This window comes from Vulpes vulpes, chromosome 12 (assembly GCF_048418805.1).
Source record: "Vulpes vulpes isolate BD-2025 chromosome 12, VulVul3, whole genome shotgun sequence".
In the NCBI taxonomy this organism is placed as follows: Eukaryota; Metazoa; Chordata; class Mammalia; order Carnivora; family Canidae; genus Vulpes; species Vulpes vulpes.
This window is the reverse complement of record NC_132791.1, coordinates 28,895,879-28,919,103: the sequence shown is the minus strand read 5'-3', so window position 1 is coordinate 28,919,103 and position 23,225 is coordinate 28,895,879. Positions and strand designations below refer to the sequence as shown.

Sequence of the window (23,225 nt, the reverse complement as noted above, 5' to 3'; positions counted from 1 at the left end):
AATCTTGTTACTTGTCATATCATGCACAGTGCTTAATTTCTCCCTACTGGGCATCTCTCAATCTATTTTGCATTCCTTAGCATGTCACTCATAACACAGGCTCTTATAAATACACACTGGTTTAGAGTAAGTCAGCTTACAGCAACCAGGACGGCAAAACAAACAAACAAAACAAACAAACTGCTTTTTGATGAGGAGTTTCCAGGTCTCAGTTGATTTCTTCATTGTTTCAGGAAACAGCTACACAATGGCATTCAGTACAGGGGATGACACTGAATGGTTTGTCCCCTAGTGCTTGTTTTAGGAGCTACCATGGCTATTTGGCTAAGTCCCCTCAGATCTACTGGTGAGGCCAAGGCTGAAAGAATCTGTGAGTCAGAGTAGCTCCAGCTTCTGAAAAGTGTCTGATACACAGTAGACACTCAACAAATATCTTCTGAATAACGTCCAGTTACAAAATCATGTGCTACAGATTCAGCATTTGGAAATGATAATCATTCACCTCTGAAATGATTCTTAGAAATCAATTATCTAGAACATGATACACTCAAGACATTTATTTTCACTTAAATAATAGATTAACTTCAATAATAAAAATTTAAAAGTTAAAAAACTTTTACATTTTACAGTTTTTCAAAAACTGTAAATCTTGTAGATTCTTTTGGTGATAAAGTGAAATGCTATATGCAAACTTAGTAACGCTGTGCTTGATGCATGATTGATGCCCAATGTAACATTAGCTGCAATGATACTAAAGAACCTTCTGCAGGTTGGTCTCCATGGGAAATATGAACTATGGGTTCTGTTTTTTAAAGAAAGTTAATGACAGTATCTTTCTACCAAAATATATATCTTGTAAGGAAAACATGCTTTTTAAAAAGCCTCCAAATTAATAATTTCTCTTATTTGTATAATTTTGGGGAAAAAGACCAAAATCTTTTATTTCAACAATACTTCTGTTGCTGCTCTTCAGTAAAAAGGAAAATAACCCCATTAGAAAGCTGCTTATGGATTCTAGAAAATCTTTATTGAGTGTCTACAGCATGTTTCATCGTGCCAGCCCAACCCCTAAGCCAACTCATATAATGCCAACACATTGCGATTGCTAGCTGTTTCTCCAGCTGAATCAAGAATATGGCAGAGATGGGCTAGCTGTTTATCACACTATTCTCTCTTCATCCTGGGCACAGAGCTGTACTACATTTCCTGGCATCCCTTGCACTTAGCTGTGACTATGACTATGTGACTAAGTTCCACCAACGGGGGTATGACTGGAGGTAATATGTGCCCCTCCAAGCCTGCTCATATAATGCTCCCATGCACACCTCTCCAGCTCTTGCCATTCTGCCCTAGCTTAATGGAGATAAGCCTGGAAACCCTGAAAGCCACGTGGAAGATGGCAGAACTACAAGATAGAGGGTTTCTGTGTCCCTGACCACTGCTTGGGAAAAGGCCAACCAGAGCTCAAGCACCACAGTTCTAAACTTTATATATGTAAGAAATGCTTCTATCATGTTTGATCCATTCTACTTTCTTGAATGTGTTTGTTAAAGCAGCCTCTATCTGGAAGTCCTGAGATTTTTGCAAAGTTACGAAATACTGTCAGATTATTTGTAAAATAGTAAACCTAATCATCATATGCCAAATCAGATACTGGGTTATAAAATAACTAAATAATCTAAAACTCTATCATTGTAGACTAGGTTTTACTCTAGGTAAACCATCAAAAGTTCCAAAAGTTTAAGAAGAATGTTGTTGAAAATCTTAAGATATAGAATATTCATTTAATTTATTTAATTTTTCTGTGACACATGAAAAGTCTGCTGTTACTTGATTTCAGTGATAAGGACATCTTGATCTTAGCTTATTAAGCACAGGTGTGCTTAAGAAGGAAAGGATAGTTTGTGCAAGAGTATTCATGCAAGTAGACATTTTCTGAGAACTAGACATTTCTGAGACTTCTTTAAAAAAAAAAAAAGTGGGTGGGACACCTGGGTTGCTTAGTGGTTGAGTGTCTGGCATGATCCCAGAGTCCCAGGATCGAGCCCCACATCGGGCTCCTTGTATGGAGACTGCTTCTCCCTCTGCCTATGTCTCTGCCTCTCCTCTCTCTGTTTCTCATGAATAAATTAATAAAATCTTTAAAAAAAAAAAACAAAAACAAGCTGGTAAGAATTGGAGTTGTGAGGTATAGGCTCTCACCTACATTTAGTAAATGACAGATTAGGATCACTTTCTTAACTTTAGAATTGTATGACTATATTCCATTATGATTTTTTAAAATTTATTTTTATTTATTTTTTTTAATTTATTTTTATTTTTATTTTTCATTTATGATAGTCAAAGAGAGAGAGGCAGAGACATAGGCAGAGGGAGAAGCAGGCTCCATGCACCGGGAGCCCGATGTGGGATTCGATCCCGGGTCTCCAGGATCGCGCCCTGGGCCAAAGGCAGGCACCAAACCGCTGCGCCACCCAGGGATCCCTCCATTATGATTTGATCATTGATAGTAATCCATAGTTTAAACTGATCATAAAAATACATTTTATTTAAATATTAAAGTGTACAGGAATATGTATTTGTCCTGTGTGCACATTGGAAATATATCAGGAGACACTCTCAGAAACTGAAGCTTCAACCATAATAAAGTCCAATTAAGTAAATTATTTGTTTTGTTGTCCAAAGTACATGGGACCCAACCTAGTTTAAGGCCATCAAGTTAAAGATGTAATGCCAAATAACATTACTTACTGGTTATCAAAAAAACTGTCCTGTTAATGCTGTAAAGACCTTTTATGTAAATGGATAATCAATGGCACTTCTGAAAAACTGCCTTTGATGATCACAGCTATTCACCTGGGCCCAAATGCATCCCAAATAACTTACTAAAAACATCTCTCAAATCAGTCTTCTCTCCATCTCCACTGCTCCTTCTTTTATCTAGACCACCAGAGCTCTAATCTGCTATACCAAAATATCTACTCTCGACCTGGGTTCCTTGCTTCCACTCTTGCCCCTTCTCCAAATGGTTCCCCTCAAAGGGTGCCCAAAGCAATCTCTCTAAAGCACAAATCATATCACACCACCCACTGGCTTAAAATTCTTTCATGTATCTTGACTGGTCTTAGGATAGAATTAGAACTCCTACATGGCCTGCCATCCCCTACCCCATCCAATCTATCTTAGTACCAATCTCCCATTCCCTTCACTCCAACCCAACTAATCTCCTTTGTGTTCCTTGAATATCCCCAATTCCTTCCTATCAGAGCTTTTGAACTTCCAGTTTTCTCTGCCTGAAATGTTTTCCCTTCAGCTCTTTACATGACTGACTATTCATCATCCTTCAAGACTCAGTTCAGCCATCACCTCAATTACCCTCCTGCCCTGTTTATTCCCTTCAGAGCACTTATAATACCCTATAATTTTATTATCTATTGCCTGGAAATCTAGACAGTCTATTAGGACATGAACTTTTCTTTTTTCTTTTTTTATTACCATGTTTCAGGCAACATATCCTCAGAGATGGGTGGATGAATGGATGGGCAATATAGGCAACAGTTAATTTCACCATTCTTTGTCCCATGGACCATCCATGAGAAACTGTATTATCACATTGCCGATAAGTGTTACTGTCTTGTCCTGGCAGGCATGTTTATAAAGCAAAACCAATTTCTGTGTCTCCCCTGGGACTATAAAGAAATTTTAATTCTGGGGCCATTCATTTGGCCCTTTCCACACAGTGAGTCTTACTATTAAATAAAAAATAGCCAAGTTTGCAAAAACTGATCATCCCAAAATGACATGTCATAATATTTAATTACCTATAGTATCACACAAGCCTATACAGGCTTTGAATTTTAAGCTACCCAACTTCTGAAGAAGCTCTTTCAGAAGAAACAAAAGTCACCTCAATGCAGAGTAAAACTATAAGCCACTTCGTTGGATTGCCATATCTAAGACTATCACCCTTAGAGGAGTACAGGCCAATCAAAGCCATGACCATGTGGAAATCCAGGGCACACTTCACTTTGGCTTATGGCACTGGGTCAATATGACAGAATAACTTGTTTTCCCAGTTCTGACTAACTGGAGGAGAGCTTTGCCTACAAATAGGTTTCCCAGACGTTCCTCTGTACATATAATAAGAAATGCAGAATTGGATCTGGCCAGAGGCTCTGGAAATGTCAAGGCAGTCTCTCCACACTGAATGTCCCTGAGAATGCCAACATTCTCAAGTGACCACACTTTTCCCCACTTTGAGCCATGGTGAAGACATGCTATCCAAACTCGGCTGAACTAAAGAACTCCATTCTGTAACTCAACATGAGAAAACTCAATAAGCCCCTGCAGAATGCCTGCCAAGGAACTGCGTATTGGCAATGTGACATCTACCTATACAGAGGGACATTACAGGAATCACCCCAGCAACGCATGTGGTGGTAGTCACTCCTGTAAGGCAGGCTGGGGTCTTTACCCAGGAAATTCCACAGTGCTCTCTTCTTGAAGGCCCACAGAGAAATGCCTCCCAGGGCTGAGGACCAAGAAAAACATTGTTTCTACTGAGGATTTAGCTTTGCTGATAGGTTTGTTTTATCTTTTGGATACTGTGATTACTTTAACAGATCGCATTTCCTCTTTGCTTCTAGAAAGCCCAGGGACAGATCTGCAGCCCTTTTCAATAATGACAGTGGACATTATGACAGGCATTCTTATGTTCCAACTATACCACTGACTTCATCTTGTTTACTTATATGTTTTTCCTCAACTCTGATTTCTTTAAATACTTTGTATTCTCTTGTATACATTTTATAAACTGCCTCAAATACTTTTGGGAATGAAACAGGCTGTTAGTGCATAGAAACCACAATGGATTTTACGCCAAACCTGTCACAACCCTAGATCCTATAAAAACACAATATGGCCTCAGAGAGACCTGGGCTGGAATCCTGATTCTGTAGGTTTCTAGCTACGTGATCTCAGGCAGGTCCCTACGTGATCTTAGACATATCCCTAAATATTTCCAAACTTCCATTTCCTCTTTAAGAATAATGACATCTGGGGATCCCTGGGTGGCGCAGCGGTTTGGTGCCTGCCTTTGGCCCAGGGCGCGATCCTGGAGACCCGGGATTGAATTCCAGGTCGGGCTCCCGGTGCATGGAGCCTGCTTCTCCCTCTCTCTCTCTGTGACTATCATAAATAAATAAAAATTAAAAAAAATAATTAAAAAAAGAATAATGACATCTTCATTGTATTGTGGGTGGGAAAAATACTGATAATTTACATGAAAAGTTGATATTTAGTAACTGCAAAATAAGGAGCTATGCAGGCTGCTACCAAAAATACCTAAAGGCAATGTCTGGAAGACACAGGGACACAGACACATGGAGGATGTCATGTGACTACACAGGCAGAGACTGGATGCATCTAACAAGCCAAGGAACACCAAGAATTACCAATAACTACCAGAAGCTAGAAGAGGCAAAAGAAGATTTGTAGGGAAAATGGTCATGACAATATTTTTATTTTGGACTTATAGTCTCCAGAACTGTGAGAAAATAAATTTCTTATTTTAGGCTCAGTGGTTAAGCGTCTGCCTTTGGCTCAGGTCATGGTCCCGGGGTCCTGGGATCGAGTCCGCATTGAGCTCCCTGCAGGAAGCCTTCTTCTGCCTCTTCCTGTCTCTGACTCTCTCTGTGTGTCTCTCATGAATAAATAAAAAAAAATCTTTAAAAACAAAATTTCTTATTTTAAACCATGCTGTTTGTGGAAATCTGTTATGGCAGTCATAGGAAACCGAAACATATCCCAACTCCTATAGCCCCAAAAGGCAGAAGTGAAATAACCAAACCAACTTTCAATCCAGCTGATCATTTGCCAAGGTCTCAGAGGTACATACCTCGTAACAAGATGCATTTCATGGAAGGCACAAAGACTTTGACCTTAGGCTAAAATAAATTAATTACCCTCTCTGACCTTCAAACAGTTCATCTAAAAAATGGGATTAGGTATAAATCAATGGTGGCAAATACAGTTTAATTGAAAATGGCTGATTAAGAGTACATGTTAAGAAGGATTATGAGGAGTCATTTGGATAAAGAGGCAGAAACAGATGGAGGGTCAAAATACTCCATCTTCATTCTCTTCATGCCTCTGTGAACATCCTTCTTGGTTTCCTCTTCCACTGCCCACTCTTTAAACACAGGTGCTTCTTAGGGTTCTGATACTCGCTCACACTTCTCTTCCAACCTTAGATAAACCAACTGATTCTTATGGTCTTAAATTATCACCTATAGCTTCTGCTAATAATTTCAAATCTATCTCTCCCATCTAGATCAGTCTCCCATCCTCATTTAATCCCATACATCCATCTCCACTTGGCTATCCCACAGATAACTCAAAGCAACTCATTTATAACAAAACCCATCAGTTGCCCCCCTAAGACTGCTCTTCTTCTCATGTGCTACCTCTTATTTGTAGTACAATCATATAACTAGTTAGAAAACTGGGCCTTTTTTCCTGGTCTAGTTCCACTTTCTCACCCTCTCATTCCAAATTATTCATCAAGACCTGATAATCTTACCTCCTAGATAATTCCCTTCCATACCTACCATCACTGTCCTAATTCAAACTTCCATTAATTCTTATCTTTCAAAACTCAGCTCAAGTATCACTGCCCCCAGGAACCTCTGCAAGGAGAGGGATTACATCTGGTTTTTCTGCCCTTATACTATTAGAATTTATTATTGTGTCTAACCCTGTAGGCAACAGATAATGATGATGATGACAATGAGGACAGCAATGATGATGGCGTATATCATCTATTAACCACCTACCACATATCAGGCACCATTCTCAGCAGTTTGTACCTCCAAAACCACCCTCTAGGGTGGGTTCTCATTATTCCTATTTACAGATGACACATAGAAAGTTTAAGTGACTTGCTCAAAGCTATACAGTTCTACCAAGAGGTTGTTGAACTGATCTGAAATTCAATTTATTTATTTATTTTTCTTTAAAGACTTCATTTATTTATTTATTTCTGAGAATACACAGAGAGGAGAGAGAGAAGCAGAGACACAGGCAGAGGGAGAAGTAGGTGCCATGCAAGGAGCCTGACGTGGGACTCGATCCCGGGTCTCCAGGATCAGGCCCTGGGCCAGGTGGTGCTAAACCACTGAGCCACCTGGGCTGCCCTGAAATTCAATTTAAATTAAAATACAGTCATAAGGTAAAATGGTGAAACATATACCTATTTGTTCAATAAATATTTATGGAATGTACACTATGTGTTAAGCACTAGAGATACAAGTAAATGAATACATAAACACATTAATTTTAGACGTAGGGGAAATCTCTCAAGAAACTTATTCCAAGGGCAGCCCCGGTGGCTTAGCAGTTTGGCGCCACCTTCGGCCCAGGGCGTGATCCTGGAGACCCAGGATCTAGTCTCATGTCCTGCTCCCTGCATGGAGCCTGCTTCTCCCTCTGCCTGTGTCTCTGCCTCCCTCTCCCTCTCTCTCTCTCTCTCTCTCTCTCTCTGTGTGTGTCTCTCACGAATAAATAAATAAAATCTTTAAAACAAAAACAACAACAAAGAAACTTATTCCAAGCCACTTCTCTAGGCCTGAACTGACCCAGGAATCTGGGAAACCAGTCATTCATTCACAGAATTCTAAATAACTTTGAGAAATACTAGGGGTGGCAGACTTAACATAGGGTTTCCTCCTTTGCTATCGTCTTCCCCACAGAGCTGAGAAGCCCCTGTGAAGTATCAGAAAAAGCTTCAGTTATGGCCTTCCTTTCTGGCTTCAAAATAGTGACAGCCTCCAGCCTCCACAATTCCCTCTCCTTTGACTGAAGATGGGCTGCTCCTCTTAGTGGAGGCAGAGGGACGAGAGTTCTCTGCATGCTGGTGAAAGGCTTACACTGATGGCATTGAGGTCAGAGGACCTGTATGTCAGCCTGATTTTGCCCTCAAGTAGCACTGTGACCTTGGACAAGTCAATTCACCCCTCTGACTTCAAAAATCTATCTCCAAGTGTCCTTCTAACCCTACATTCTATGATTTAGATTCTGTACTTCACAGGCTACCAAGCGGTGGGGGTCTTGGCAAGAAGAAACTCTTGCCCACTTTACCTGGCTCCAATAGATTATTCCTGGACACCATCCTCAAATCCAAGCATTTCTCAGACACTACAGAAATCCTAAAATTTGGGGCATGTGAGTCTTCTGTCAGTCTAAGAAAAGTCTACTTAAATTTTCCCATAATAATGCCTTTCTTTGTTATTCATAACTCAGGAAACCTATGACCCCATGCAAGCTGACAGTTATTAAAAGAAGACCCTGTCCTCATCCCTGCAATGGCAACTAAATATTTTTAAATATTTATCCAAGATGTGGTGCCTGGATAGCTCAGTTGGTTAAACGCCAGATTCTTGATTTCGGCTCTAGTCATGATCTCAGGGTCCTGGGATCTGATAGGCTCTGGCTCAGTAGGAAGTCCACTTTCTATCCCCCTCCCTCTGCTCTCTCTCTCTCTCTCTCAAATAAATAAATAAATCTTTTAAATAAATAAATATCCAAGACAAGAGGACATCTCTATCCATCACTTACTCCACTCTTGCTTTCTTCCCAGACTACAGGCACCCTTGGATGTGGTCTGGGAAGAAATCCACATTCACCCAGTGAGTAAAGTGAAAGAAAGCCCAATTAGGATTCGAATGGACCAAGAGAAACAAGGGTACAGGTGGAAACTGTTCAAGTAATCCCAAAACTGAGGGTAGGTTTTACTGATACCAGATATTTATTTACTTAAATGATATTTATTTACTTAAATATCTACTTTACATGGTAAATTTCTTTTTACCAGGAATCATTTTCTAAGAGCTAAAATTATTTCTGTGTACAAGTTACTACATGCATCATCTGAAGTTGGGCTATAAAAGAGAACCAAGGGTTAAGTCTGTCCAAAGGGTCTCCTCAGGGGTGATATAATGAAAACAAAACAAAATAAAACAAAGCTGCTGGGAGCATCTGATATAATATAGAAGTGGCAATGTTGGGAGAAGGAGGAGGTCTTGGAGAATGGTCTTGGAACCTCTCAATAGTTTTGCTCTCAATAGTTTTCCTCTCAATAGTTTTGCTTCCCCAGCAAACTTGAGAATCAAAAGAAACCATGTGGTAGTTTCTTATCCAACAAATATTTAGTGTCTTTATGTAAGAGATGCCATGGATACAAAACTGAATAACTGTTTGGACAGTTAGATATGTGAGTCACCCAAACAACACAGAACTATGTGATACCACTAGAGTAGAGGTATGGCTGTGCTCATGGCCTAACCAGCCATGGAGAACCCCAAAGAGAAAACAATGGAGGTTTGTTTTCTGTGAACTTGTTAATTTCCCTAATACTTGACTTTGTTCTTCCCATGTCCCTATACCAAAAGAACTAAACCACCAAATAATTTCCCTGTCATTGAGACATGGCTTCAATCTTTTAGGCATCCAACAAATAGTTACTGAGCACCTATTTTGTGCCAGGGTCTATGAAAGGCACTTGGATCTGTTTAATCCAGGTCTAGTGAGCCATTTATCCTGGGCCTCAGATTCATGAAATGTATATAATATAAACTTTTTAGATTAAATCCAAACAATAACATATATACAGCCACAGATATACTTACAGGATTAAACTTCAAAGCATATCACAACTTTTATAATTTTATTTGGGCAATTTTCAAAAATATATACAAATCTCCCTACTACTGTGCCACATATCATTCATGGAAGTGATCCAGTTCTCTCTCAATCACTGTAAGTCTTGCTGGACATTTAAGAGAAGACAGCTGACAAACCACTTGTTGCACTATGCTCACAGAACTTAGTGTTTAGTGGGGAAACAGATGTCAAATAAGGATACACATCAAACTAATAACCAGTTATCACAGGGCAGACAGTGGCATGGCATGAGGCTGAGCTGGTAAGCAGAGCTTTCCCTTTATCTAAAGTGTTTGAATTTTTACTATAAAAACATTCCCATATACTACTTGTGTAGTCATTACAAATTTCTACATCAGGTACATCATTAAAAAAAACAACCAAGAAGAGGACCAGAAGACCATGGGAGAGGCTGACCCTAATGTGGGAGGAAGGGAGATGAGCAAAACACCAACTTGGAGCTTCAGGGTTGGTCTGAAGCTAAAACAGCTGCACACAACTCTGTGGTCACCATTATCTGCATACTCTAGGGAAGATAACACCAGGAATGGATGCTCAGCTTCCCATCTCAGAGCTTTCTTTTAGGCTCAATCACCTTCTGACCCCACAAATGAAACAATCTACTTCCATGTACTGAGGCTTCCCATCTCAGAGCTTTCTTTTAGGCTCAATCACCTTCTGACCTCACAAATGAAACAATCTACTTCCATGTACTGAGTAACACAGATGATGAACATGTTTCTCTCACCTTGGTTTGAAAGTTGCCTTTTCATGGAGAGCAATAAATCTTACCAGAAAATACTAAATGCTCCTGAGCTGAATCACAACAATTCTGTCTAGACTGAAATGTCTCATCTCCATTTTGTCAAACAAATTGTGTCTTGCTCATTACTGTTCACCTTATAATCCATATGGGCTTTACACAGTTCTATCAACAACAGAGCAGCCCCTGCTAATCAGCTTTCCCTCTGAGGAAAGCCTAACCAAATATAAATGATCTCAAGACATGCTAGAGAAATAAGAGCAGATATTGTGGAAATATCATTAGCCAGGCAACATACAGACTGCTAATGACAGATGGAGCAGTTGTAATAGACAAATTTTGGGATAAAAACATTTCCTTACACTGTCATTCTTTCTAATTTTCCTGTTATTTTGAAATATACTCATGTGGCATGGCTTTTACCAGATGCAAAACCAATGACTGATCATCCAATAATGCTCCTGATGAGAGCAATTTGTATATGTGTGTGTACACATATGCGTGCACACATAATATTTTTAGTATGGCAGGTACCTCTCTGGAGTGTGCTGTGCACAGTTTTTAGGGACATGCACACAAGTAAAGCCAGCACAGAGTATTGCAACTGAATGTACCTCTGTATGAGGTGAACGACTTACTAGCAGAGGAAAAGTTCCGTGTGAAGGGCTTCATGTCTGAGTTCTACTCTAGGAGGTCAAAAGGAGTTTGTCTGGTGGATAGGGTTATCAGGTAAAATAATGGGACAACCAGTTAAATTTGAATTTGGGGTAAATGACAAGTGACCTTTTTCTTGTATAGGTACCTCCCAAATACTGCATGGGCGTTCTGTATTTTTATTTGCAAAATCAGGCATAGATAAGAACTTTTAAAAAGCTAACAGTGGAAGAGGGGAAGATATGCACGTCAATCATCTTTCCTTCTTTGTCATGAATATTGTCACTATCAGCATCAATTAACATTTACAGTATTCACATAGGGATGAGGTCCATGCTATAGGGAAGACCTATGAATTACTCCTGCCCTCTAAAACACTCAGAATATGCCTGCTTCTTCAATTGTGGACTCTTTATTCTTCCATCTTTAAGACCCAACCCAGTGATTGGCATGTGGTACTAGCTAAAAATACAGTTTTGAATAAATGAGGATGTGACATGGAACGACAATAAAGGGAGGAAATTTGGGGGGAGCAGGATAAAATGACAAAGCTGTACATGGCAGAAAATACAGGGGCCTTCAAGATAGTGATGACAGCCAAATCTGTAGTCACCTCTATCACCTATGAGCAGAACCTCTTAGCATAGTAATTCAATTGAACAGTCTCTTAGTTTAGTTAGTAAGGGTGATCTGTCCCAAATAACTGCAAAGCAGTCTAAGCATTCTGAGTGGGTAGGGGAAGTATATAAAATTGGGAAACCAACACTTACTCAATTATCCATTTTAAAAAGCCACAATGAAGGCGGACAGAGCATTGTAAAAAAAAAAAGCCCAAAAGAGAAACAAACAGTTCTGCCTAGGATGATGTAATAAGTTTTATGATGAAAGAAGTTATGTGAGATACATAAGCAGGTATCGGCTTCAGAGGCGTTTTGTACTTTATAGACTCTTTAATTATAAATATATATACATATATATAAACATATATATTTTTATTGAGAAGTTGCAAGAATATTACACTATCTTCCCACATAATCTATGTTATTCTATGGAATGAGAACTGAGTCTTGGGGTAAATTCACATTTCCTTTGAAGGTATCCTGGAATGGAAATTTTAAGTAAATAAAGTAGTACTTATTGGTCACATTGCAAAACACATAATAGTTTTTCTTTTTTAAAAAAGATTTTATTTATTTGAGAGACAGCACTGGAGAGAGAACATGATAAAGAGAATATGAATGGGGGGGGTAGGTAAAGGGAGAGGGAGAAGCAGATTCTCTGCTGAGCAGGGAGCTCACTCTGCTGAAAGAGCCCTGAGATCAAGACCTGAGCTGAAGAAGACGTTTAACTGAATAAGCTACCCGGGTCCCCCTAATTTTTTTTAATGTATGTTGTTTTAAAAATAGCTCTGCCTTGGGCAGCCCCGGTGGCTCAGCGGTTTAGCGCTGCCATCAACCCAGGGTGTGATCCTGGAGACCGGGGATCGAGTCCCGTGTCAGGTTCCCTGCATGGAGCCTGCTTCTCCCTCTGCCTGTGTCTCTGCCTCTTTCTCTCTCTGTGTCTCTCATGCATAAATAAATAAAATCTTAAAAAAAATAGTTCTGCCTTATTAAATACTAGCTGATTACAGAAAACTAAAAAAATGAGGTAAACAAAAATACAAAAATAAAAATCACTAAAAATAATAATTATTCTCCTAGTCAGGAAATATTTGTAGCATATACATTTCTAGATTTCTTCTGCACATATATGCTATCAGACTCTGTATACTACCATGGAAGCTTGGTTTTCAACTACAAAGTGAACTTATCCAATGGCTAAATACATTCCCACACCACAATATTTAATGCTTTCACAGAAAGTTTCTACTGATGAATTACTTAACCAACCACCTATCGCTTAACATTTAAATTGTTTTCAGTTTTTTCTGTGATAAACTTCCCGACAGCTAAGTCTTTAAAAGATGTCCATCACTATTTCTCAGGGATAACTTCCTAGAGAAGGAACTGCTGAGTCAAAGACCTTGTACATTTTTAAGACTTTTGATACATATCATCATTCTACTCTCTAGGAGAGTTGTATCAACTTACTATCCTATAGTGATAAAATATAAAAGGCTCATTTTCCAAATTATTTTTCCAGATTGGTCATCTCATAAAATATGTGAAATCAGAATTTAGAGAAAACACAGATAGAGTAATATATGTAGTAAGTTTTCTATCCATAGAAAGCCTGTCCAAAAAGCCAGGATTTAAAAAAAAAAATCCCACCATCCATAGTTTGCCTTTGGTACAACGAACTGATTTAGATAAGAACTTTTAAAAAAGCTAAACTTGCAATCACAGTCTGTCATATTTGTGGAACCATGCTTGCTTTTGGGTTACCATTCTAAAATGAGTTTATTAAAAATTAATATATTTCTTTATTAAGATAATAATTAAGCTAGCCTTGTTTTAAGATGATAATTAAGTTCCTGGGCAAAGGAATGCACCTGGCTTGAACATAACCAGAAGATCATTTTTGATCAAACAAAATGAAAACCAAAAATGATGGATAGCCATCATTATCACAGTAATAGTGGTCCAGATGTGAAGTACCTCCTCAGTGAAAAACAAATAGGAATGAACAAGAACCTTTACAGCATTCAAAACCTCCAATAAGAAGAAAAGACAGCCAAGGCAATGTTTTAAAATCCTATCTAAACCATATCTAAAAGTAAGGAAAATGCATGACACTATGAGAGAAGCTAATGAAGCAGAAAAATATTCTCCAATATACAACTTCCTTGAGGACTTCTATAACAGGTATGGGAGGCATATGAAATGTTAGGCAGCCATGGGAAGTGCTAGATTGGGTTTGACCAAAGGAAAGGATAGTGGGAAAGTATCAATATTTTCTAATGACAACAGAAAACCAACGTAGCTTACTCTTCTATTTGGTAAGTGCCATGCTCAATTGACCAACTCTGCTTTTCATCTTTTTTGAGACCTGGGAAAATAAAATAAAGAGAAAATACCCAGGGTACCTGGGTGGCTCAGTCGGTTAAGCGTCTGCCTCCAGCTCAGGTCATGATCTCAGGGTCCTGGGATTGAGCCCCACATCGGGCTCCCTGCTCAGTGGGGACTCTGCTTCTCCCTCTCCCTCTCCCTCTGTGCTCTCTCACACTCTCTCAAATAAAAAAAAATAAAATATCCAAATAGAGAAACTTAATTTTACAAGATTAGAGAAACCTAAACTACGTTATGTTCTGGTGGCCCTGCAATCAAATAATTAAAGTCATTTGGTCAATGTCTATGATTAACTCAATGAGAGAAAATGTTTGGCTGCCCAGCCAGATTAAAAGAAACACAACACATTTTTTTAAATAGATTGCTCTCTTAGATAATAGTCTTGAACGAATGAGTGTATAGAGTCAGAAACTTCCGTTCTTTCTGAAATACTATGCATCGATCTTATTATGACAATTCTATAGGACTGGGATGGGTCATCCAGGCAACTAAGGTAATACAATGGTAATGCTTTGCTCATTTTGAAGAAAGAGATTAGCATTTCTAAAGTCAGTGTACTCACCCAAGTCATAACAAACTCAGAGGCAAAGGAAAGGGACTGAAACTCTGAGAACCATAAACTGAGAACTAAGAAAACTCCTCCCCACTGAAGATTATTCAGGTGTATAAGAGGCACATGAAGGAATCCTTAAGACCTCAAACATCACTATCAACCTTGAGTCTGGTGGATTTTTTAGCTTAAGGGGAAAAAATGAGCACTAAGCCTGATGTGATTCGCAAGTGTTTGTGGCCTGCATGTCTGGTGGGTCTGCTCATCACTGGCGTGCTCTCCCTGGACTGTAACTTGCTACATTTTCACCTGAGGAAAGTCACCTGGCAAAATCTGAGACTTCTGAGCAGTATGAGCAATTCATTTCCTGTTGAGTGCTTAAGAGAAACCAAAGCTTTTGAGTTGCCCCAAGAGATCCTATCACACACCCAGCCTGTGAAAAGATACATCAAGGAGGCCTTCTATGAAATGTCTATACAAGCCTTCAACATTTTCAGTCAGTACACCTTCAAGTCCACTTGGGAAAATGATTATCTGAAACAAATCCAAATCGGACTTGATCAACAGCTGCAATACGTGGAACAATGCTTGGAGGAAGAGGAGAAAGAAGAGGATGACTCAAAAGAGATGGAAGAGGATGGGATAAACCGCTCAGAAGCTATGGTCCCCCAGCTAAGCAATCTAGAACTGAGGAGATATTTCAATAGGATAGACAACTTCCTGAAAGAAAAGAAATACAGCCACTGTGCCTGGGAGATCATCCGAGTGGAAATCAGAAGATGCTTCTACTACTACTTTCAGAAATTCGCACCACTGCTCAGGAAAAAATAAGGTATATTTTTATAATTAAAGTTCCACTTCTCTCCAACAACTTCTCCTTCATCTTCTTTTAAGAAATTATTAGGCTAGCCCTAAGCCTGCCCTCCGTTGGAGTGGCAGTGATTTAGGTAATGTTTACTGTCTCTAAAGTTGGCCTTGAGACATCAGCTACATCCATCCACCTTTTCTAAGAGGGATGCCAACCATCTGCTGTGTACCAATAGTCTTGTTAGAAAGTTCTGAAGACAGTTTTAAAGGAAAAAAAAACCCTCTCCATATTCTCCTCTTTCCTTCCTCTTTCCTTTTGCTATTTTATATTTGCTTTGCTCTACTGCCTTTGACTTTGTCAAGCCAATGGCTGGAGGATATGAATGAGAAAATGCTGTAAAATGTAACACCTCAATGATTTTAACTGTCATACTGCCAAGGCAGTTTATTCTGTGAAAGTTGAGCATGTTAAAGGAGCTTATTCCACAAGTTTTCATAGTTAAAACCTTTCCTTTCTACCCTTGCCCTCAAAAAAAAAAAAAAAAAAAGTTGAAATTTCTGCCCTATTTGCTCCTCAGTTTGGTTTGCTTGAAATGATACAGTTTGTAGGATGGCATGTTATTATTTTAAGAGAATGAAGATCCTCAGTGATATCAGATGGTTGAATTAGATGGCCATTAAGTTCTCATTCATCCTTTGAGAGCCAATGATTCTTATGTGGAAAACACAGTTCATTCCCACTGCCTACTATTTGATTTCTACACCCAAGTGCATGGAAAATGCTGCAGAAAAGTATAATATCTGCCTTTCATTGTTTCTCTGTATTTTTTATTTATTTATTTTTCTCTGTATTTTTTAAATGCCTGAGATGAAGTATCTACAATCATATTTCACATTGGAGTTTCCCATTTAGAAAGCCAATTTCTGTTGAGTAAACTAGTTATAATAATACATGACACTTTACTATAGTTTATCTTTTTAGAAATTATCTTGTATCCAGATTACCTAGATTATTATTTTTTTAAAGATTTGATTTATTTATTCATGAGATACACACAGAGAGAGGCAAAGACATAGGTAGGGGAAGAAGCAGGCTCCTCTCAGGGAGTCCGATGCGGAACTCATCCCAGGACTCTGGGATCGTGACCTGAGCCAAAGGCAGACGCTCAACTACTGAACATCCAGGTATCCCAGATTACCTAGATTATTAAATTTTCGTGTGTGATCCTTCATCTGCATTAATCCATTATCCAACTGAAATTAATTTTCTCTTCCTCTCTCCTTCATCCCATTTCAGAATCATGTACCTTCAAGCAAGAATTAATATAAAGATTTGTGGCTACCCAGATGCAAATGCATAAAGAATGCACCTGGGAAACCTCTCCTGTTATCCTGTTTCAAAGGCCAGCTACTGAACTGTTTATATTCAAAGTTCATTCAAGTACAGGGCTCAAGAGATCCCTGGGTGGCGCAGCGGTTTGGCGCCTGCCTTTGACGCAGGGCGCAATCCTGGAGACCCGGGATCGAATCCCATGTCGGGCTCCCAGTGCATGGAGCCTGCTTCTCCCTCTGCCTGTGTCTCTGCCTCTCTCTCTCTCTCTCTCTATCTATCTCTGTGTGACTATCATAAATAAATAAAAATTTAAAAAAAAAAACAAGTACAGGGCTCAAATGGTAAATCGAAATAGAAAAAATCTTATAAAACTGAGGCAAATTTCAGCCAAAAATTAAAAGTTGTGGATGATGGTATACTGGTTATCAATGGAAGCAATGTAAATAAAATGAGTTAGTAAAATCCTTTTAGTAAAAACAACTCATCAAGAGTTGTCCTAAATGGGTGGTGGAGGCGGGGGGGGGGGGGGGGGGAGAGAGACAGGAAGAGGCACCATAAACTGTAAAGATGTTGGGGCATGCAAACTACTAAGGAGAAAGTATACACTTGGTATTTTCCAACAATTTTTCTAACAATGCTTTTGCATAGTCTCCCTAATAACTCTACCGAGATCATGTCAGTTATTTTAGTAATTTATGGTTGCAGTCTTGCCAAATGTTTACTATGCTAGAAGGAAGAGAATTGGCACTTTGAGTCAATAAAGACTGTCCAATTACATGGGCAGGGTCAGAAGTCAGAACAGTATGCTTTTATCAGGAGCACCTCTAATCAGAAAAAGGAGAATGGTCCCACTGGAAAAAAAAATAGGTTAAGGGCATAAGGGCATAAACTGATATCATCATAAAAGAATAAATACTAACAACAACAGGAAAAATGTTTAGTATTATTTGTGGTTAAGGAAATACAAAAGAAGACAAGAGGATACCCCCCTCTCATCCTTCAGCAGAAATAAAAAAGAGTAATTATAATACAGAACATGAGTGGGGTGCAAGGTACAGGGGGAAAAATCCTCTTGTATATTGTTAGAAAGCGGGTAAAGTGGCACAACTTTCCTACAGGACAATCTTAAATATGCTTTAAAAAGTGCATTAACTCTTTCAACCTAGCTATACTAGCTCCAGAAATTTATTCAAGGAAATCACTATTCATTGGAGCCCTATTTATAATATCTCCCTTTCTTTTGCTTTCATTTTTACTTCTCTGTATTTTCTACTTTTTCTACAGTGATTCGGGGAAGGGGAGGTTAATTCTAAAATTAAAGAAACTGTACAAGCTCATCTTCCACTACAATTATCCTGTTTTCCTTACTGGGGTAGACTGGGACAAACACTGCCCTTTCACTTTGCTAATGATGCCTTTGGGCATTTCTTGAGCAACCCAAGTCAGCCTCATTGCTTCTTTCCTGCTGCTTCTGCTGCTAAATTTCAAAGGAATCTTTCCTTAGGCATCATTTTCATAATGAAATGTTTGTAAAGTATCTCCCAGTGCCTCAAAGATTTTGCTTTTCTTTCTTTTGTTCGTCCCACCGATAAAATCCAGAAATTGCCAGAGAAAGTGCTCTGTGTCCAGCTTCCTGACTTAGTAGTCTCCTTTGTTTTTCTATTTATTGAATGGAACTCAAATTTCTGTTAAGTCAGGTAAAGGGCAAACTCCTAGAACTGAAGAGCTCCCACTTAAAATGCTCGAGTGGGTTACACAGGTCACAAGCATTTCTATGGACGCTGGCTTCCTCCCTCCCCAGGCTTGGGGAAGGGACCAAGAGGTAGAGGGTGAAAAGAGTGTGCCTGAGGGATGATTGCGCCTCCATCAGAAAAAGCTGGCAACACTGGTACAGTAAGGCTGAGCATGTATAGGTTCTAACAGGTGCACAGGCTTGGCCTCCCCTCAACAGGCAAAAGGCCTCTGCAGGCACCCCACGGGGACCCCGCCTCCCCAGGCTGGCTACTTTGCTTTTGCCCTCCTCTTTAATCATCCACCCCCCCTAAACAAGAAGCACGATGTGTAAGCATCTAATGGTGAAGGAAGGCACAGAAACAGGGCTCCCTATGATCCAACAGGGGCACCCCCAAGGGACCTCGGAGGCTGCCCCAAACCACTGGTTCGCCAGGACTTGGAATCCTGAGCATCGCCCCAGCCGCGCCCGTCCCGGGCCCTCGGGGTTTGCCTTCTTCTAAATGCGGACGGAGGACCTGGGATTCAAACTTGGAGCCCCAGCCCACGTCAACATTCCTCGTTCAGGCTGGGGGGAGCCACCTCCCCGCGGGCTCCGGGCAAAGTCTCGAGGCTTCCCGGGTTATTGCCTTCTGCATCGTCGCCGGTCGTGCAGCCCGCGGAGCTCCGCAGACCCGGGGCCTCGGCCTCCCGTCCCGCCGCAAGGGCCCTGACGCCCGCTGCCCGGGCGGGGAGTGAAGCCCACAGGGAGAGCCGCGACACCCCGGCGGCGGCCGGGGGTCTCCCCTCCCGCCGGCGGTCAGCGGCTCCTCGGGCCGGCGGTGCGCGGCCGCCCGCCCCCCCCCCCCTCCGCCCCCCTCGCCCCCCCGCCCCCCCGCCCCCCTCCGCCCTCCAGCCGCGGGCCTGGGTGCGGCGGCCCCGGGGGCTCGGGCTCCCCTGACGCGGGGCGCCGTGCGGGGGGGGCGGGGGCGCCCTTCTCTCCGCGAGTCCCGCCAGATGTTGCGAAGGCAAACAATGGGGGAGCCGCGGGGAAACAAAAGGCCGCTCGCCCCATCCCCACGGGCTCGGTGCCGTAGCCCCTGCGGGGAGGACGTGGGAGGCGGCCAGGAAGGTGGGAGAAGGGGGAGCGGGGGGGGCGGGACTCACTTGCCAGGCCCCAGAAGTCCGAGGGGGTCCCCGGGCAGCGAGGACGAGCCGCGGGACGTTGTTTGACAGCTGGGGCCGGGCCCCCCCTGCGCTCCCCCCCTCCGCTCCCCCCCTCCGCTCCGCTCCCCTCCGCTCCGCTCCTCGCCGCGCAGCCCGCGCCCAGCGCCCAGCGCCCAGCGCCGCTCCCGCCCGCGCGCACTTTCGCAAAAAGTTTGTCTCCCGCCGCCCGCAGCCCGACGGACGCTCGGGACGGCTCCGGGGCGCCCCGCGGCGCGTGCACACTCGAGGCCCCGGGGCCCCGCTGCCGACCGGCCCCCGCCCGGGAAGGGCGCGCGCGGGCAGGGGCGGCCCCGGCGAGCGCGGCCCCGGAGCGCAGCCCCCCAGGTGCGCCCGCTCCCGGCCCGCCGGCCCCGCGGGCTCTCACTCACCGTGGGGCTCGGACCGGCAGCGGCGGCCCTGCAGGCTCCTGCGCCGGGTCAGCCGCGGCCGGCTCCCGAGGACGAGGGCGAGCCGGGGCGGGCGACGTTTGCGGATCCAGATGGCGCGCGCGGCGGCCAGGAGCGCGCGGGCGGGCGGGCGGGCGGGCGGGCGCGGGGCTGGAGCTCGGGCCGCCGCCGCTCCCGAGTAGCCCCCGCAGGCGCCAGCGTGCGGCCCTCGCGCGGGGGCGCGAGCGGGGCGGGGGGGGGAGCCCCCTGGCGGCCGCCCGCGAAATGGCAGCTCCGTGGGCGAGGCAAGTCAGGTCGCGGGGAGGCTCCACTTGCCTCCCGCAGAGGATGGGGGGCGGGGGCGGGGGGGCACCGCGCGGTGTACGCGGGCTCCCAGCCTCGCGGCACAGCAGACCCTCTCACTAGCGCGGAGAGGGAGGTAGCGCATCAGAAGGGGAAATCACCTTCTCCAAGATTTTCCGACTCGTCGAAAGAGCGTTCTTAACAACAGGAGTCACTAGATAGGAGCCTCCTAAGGAAAATAATGCCCCCCACATCTTTTTATTCCTCTATAGCACCTTAACACGTGTTGATGGAGGAGTACCAAGTGGCTAAGTATTGCATTTTACAATTCTAACTAGACTCTTGAAAGAGGTATTGAAATATATATATATGATTTTATTTGTTAATTTATTTATTTGAGAAAGCGCACAAGGAGGGGTGGGGGAAGGGCAGAGGGAGAGGGAGAAGCCGACCCCCCACTGAACCGGCAGCCGGGAGTAGGGGCTTGATCCCAGGATCCTGAGATCATGACCTGATGCTTAACCAACTGAGCCACCCAAGTGCCAGGAGGTGTGGAAATATATTAAGTAGAAATAGGATAGGCGATTAACAGCCTCCTCCATAAAAGTGGTTTTGACACCTACTAAATGAGAACCTCTAAAGCCACACACGTCTTCTATCAAGTCATTTCTCATATTGTAAGAGATATTTAACAAATAGTCATGGTCAAATGATATCAACACTGGATTAAGTGATGCCATTTAATTCTGTGTCACTTGGGCAATGCAAAGGTTTTGGAGATTGTGAGTATGAAACGCAAACATGAGGGGGGGCATAAATACAAATATACAGCCATTAATCAATGATTCTGTTGATTATCGAGTAATGCAATTTCGTTTCCAAACTGCCTCAAACCCTAGTCACTGCTTTTAAAGCTCCTCTTGTCCTTATGGCCTCATGGCAATCAGAACACTCTTCATCATCCAGAACAATCAGGATGGAAGTATCTCTTCATTACCCCAGTTTACCTTTAATTGTCCTTCCCTTTCACTCACTAGTCTCTAATTGGGAAGTCTGTTGTCTGCTTAACAATTCCTATGACATGATCTTTTCTGTCCTGTCAAGAGAGGAAAAATAAGGTTTCTTGACTCAGAAACTAAAGCAGAACATTGAGATCCAACTTCTGCCCTTGGAAATAGGGCTCATGCTCCAGGGTACAGATGAGCAGGCGAACAGGGCATTCAATTCTAATCAATAGGCCTTAATGGAACGGTCTCTGCCTCTCTCCTTGCTTTTCAGCTTTGCCTGTGGGAAAAGAGAACTTTCATCCCATTTCCGCCCCTTGGGTGACTTCTTCCCTGGGGAGAAATGGTAAATCTTGTGATTGGGAGGGAGCTATTAGTATTTCCTGGATAATTTTCATCAGTGAGTGGAGTCAGTGTGGTGAATGGTGCCGCAGCTCTTGCCTACTCTCTGGCCCACCTTCTCTGCCTGTGACTTGGTGGGCTGGAGAAGGATGGCTCAACCTTCACAATGTGCTCTGAAGGGCCAGCATTTAGATTTAAGCCCTCTTCGGTCGTCCTGTGTCTTTGTCTTGTCAGGCTACTACAACAAAGGTTGGGAGCTTCCCCAAAACAGAAGGGCATTTCTCACAGTTCTGGAGGCTAAGAAGTCCAAGATCAAGTAGCCAGCAGATTCAGTATTTGGTGAGGGCTTGCTTTCTCATAGACAACTTTTCACTGGGTCCTCACAAGGCAAAAAGGGGCAGGGAGCTTTCTCAAACCTCTTTTATAAAGACACTAATCCCATTCCAAAGGCATCTGCCCTCATGACTGATTACCTCCCAGAAGCTCCATCTCCCAATACCATCACACTGGGGGATAGGATTCAACAGATGAATTTTGGGAGGGCATAAACATTTCATCTGTAGTGTCCTGGGCTATACCTCATTCTCCAGTCCAGCTTTTTGCTTTTTTTTTTTTAATTTTTTTTTTTTTTTTTATCAGAGCTTTCCTTAGGTATTTTATAGGACACTAACTGGCTCCATCACAAATTGAATACGATCCTTTTCTCACTGGCTATTATTCCTTATGTGTAAGGTTCTTTGTTTGTAGGGAAACACAATCTGAAGGGAAAGACTAGGGGAAGGGAAGGATTCAGGTACCAAATGTCCATCCCACCCACACCAATCCTCTTCCTCAAATTTGCTCTACTGCTGTCTTCCCCATCTCCGTGAATGGCCTCTCCAACCTTTCATTGGCTTAAAGCGCCAAACCATGGAATCATTATTTATTTTTCTCCTTTTCTGTTCCACTTCTAATCTACCAGCAAATCTCATTGGCTTTACTTTCAAAAGATATCCAAACACTGACATCTCTTTCTACCATCTCAGTCCAAGCCACAGATACCTGTAGCTAGGATTACTATAATAACCTTCTAATTGGCCCTCCTGCTTCCACCTTGTCCCCCACATAGAGCAGTCCATGTGATTCCAGTAAAAGTGTCATCTTATTTTGTCAGCTTATTACTCCAAATCCTCTTTGGGCTCCTCTTTCAACTCTACTTAAAATTATAATCACTTTCCCCTTCTAACACTCCCCATCCATATTCCCTGCTCCAATTTTCTCCACAGAATTTATTGCCATCTAATATATAGAGAGGTATAACCTGTTATATATAAAACTAACCTGTGTTAGTTTTCTAAGGCTGCTGAAACAAAGCACCACAAACTTAACGATGTACAAGAATACAAATTATTATCTATAGTTCCAGAGGTTAGACATTCAACACAGGTCTCATTGGTGTCAGC

The 23,225-nt window shown here is 42.4% G+C and overlaps 2 protein-coding genes across 2 annotated transcripts in view; one reads left to right on the top strand and one right to left on the bottom strand.

Moving 5' to 3' along the window:
* Positions 1–20,356, bottom strand: part of MOB3B (MOB kinase activator 3B) — a 188,598-nt gene extending 168,242 nt beyond the window's left edge. Inside the window, exon 1 of the mRNA XM_072728131.1 lies at positions 20,138–20,356. The gene's annotated coding sequence lies outside the window, so the exon portion shown is untranslated. The remainder of the gene's footprint in view (positions 1–20,137) is intronic.
* On the top strand, positions 14,894–15,523 carry IFNK (interferon kappa). The gene has a single exon (XM_026009035.2). The coding sequence runs from the start codon at positions 14,894–14,896 to the stop codon at positions 15,521–15,523; it is 630 nt and encodes a 209-aa protein (XP_025864820.1).
* Positions 20,357–23,225: the final 2,869 nt, after the last annotated feature.

What these genes read in the sequence shown, in the direction of transcription:
- IFNK (XM_026009035.2), top strand. Translation starts at nt 14,894, where the DNA reads ATGAGCACTAAGCCTGATGTGATTCGCAAGTGTTTGTGGCCTGCATGT.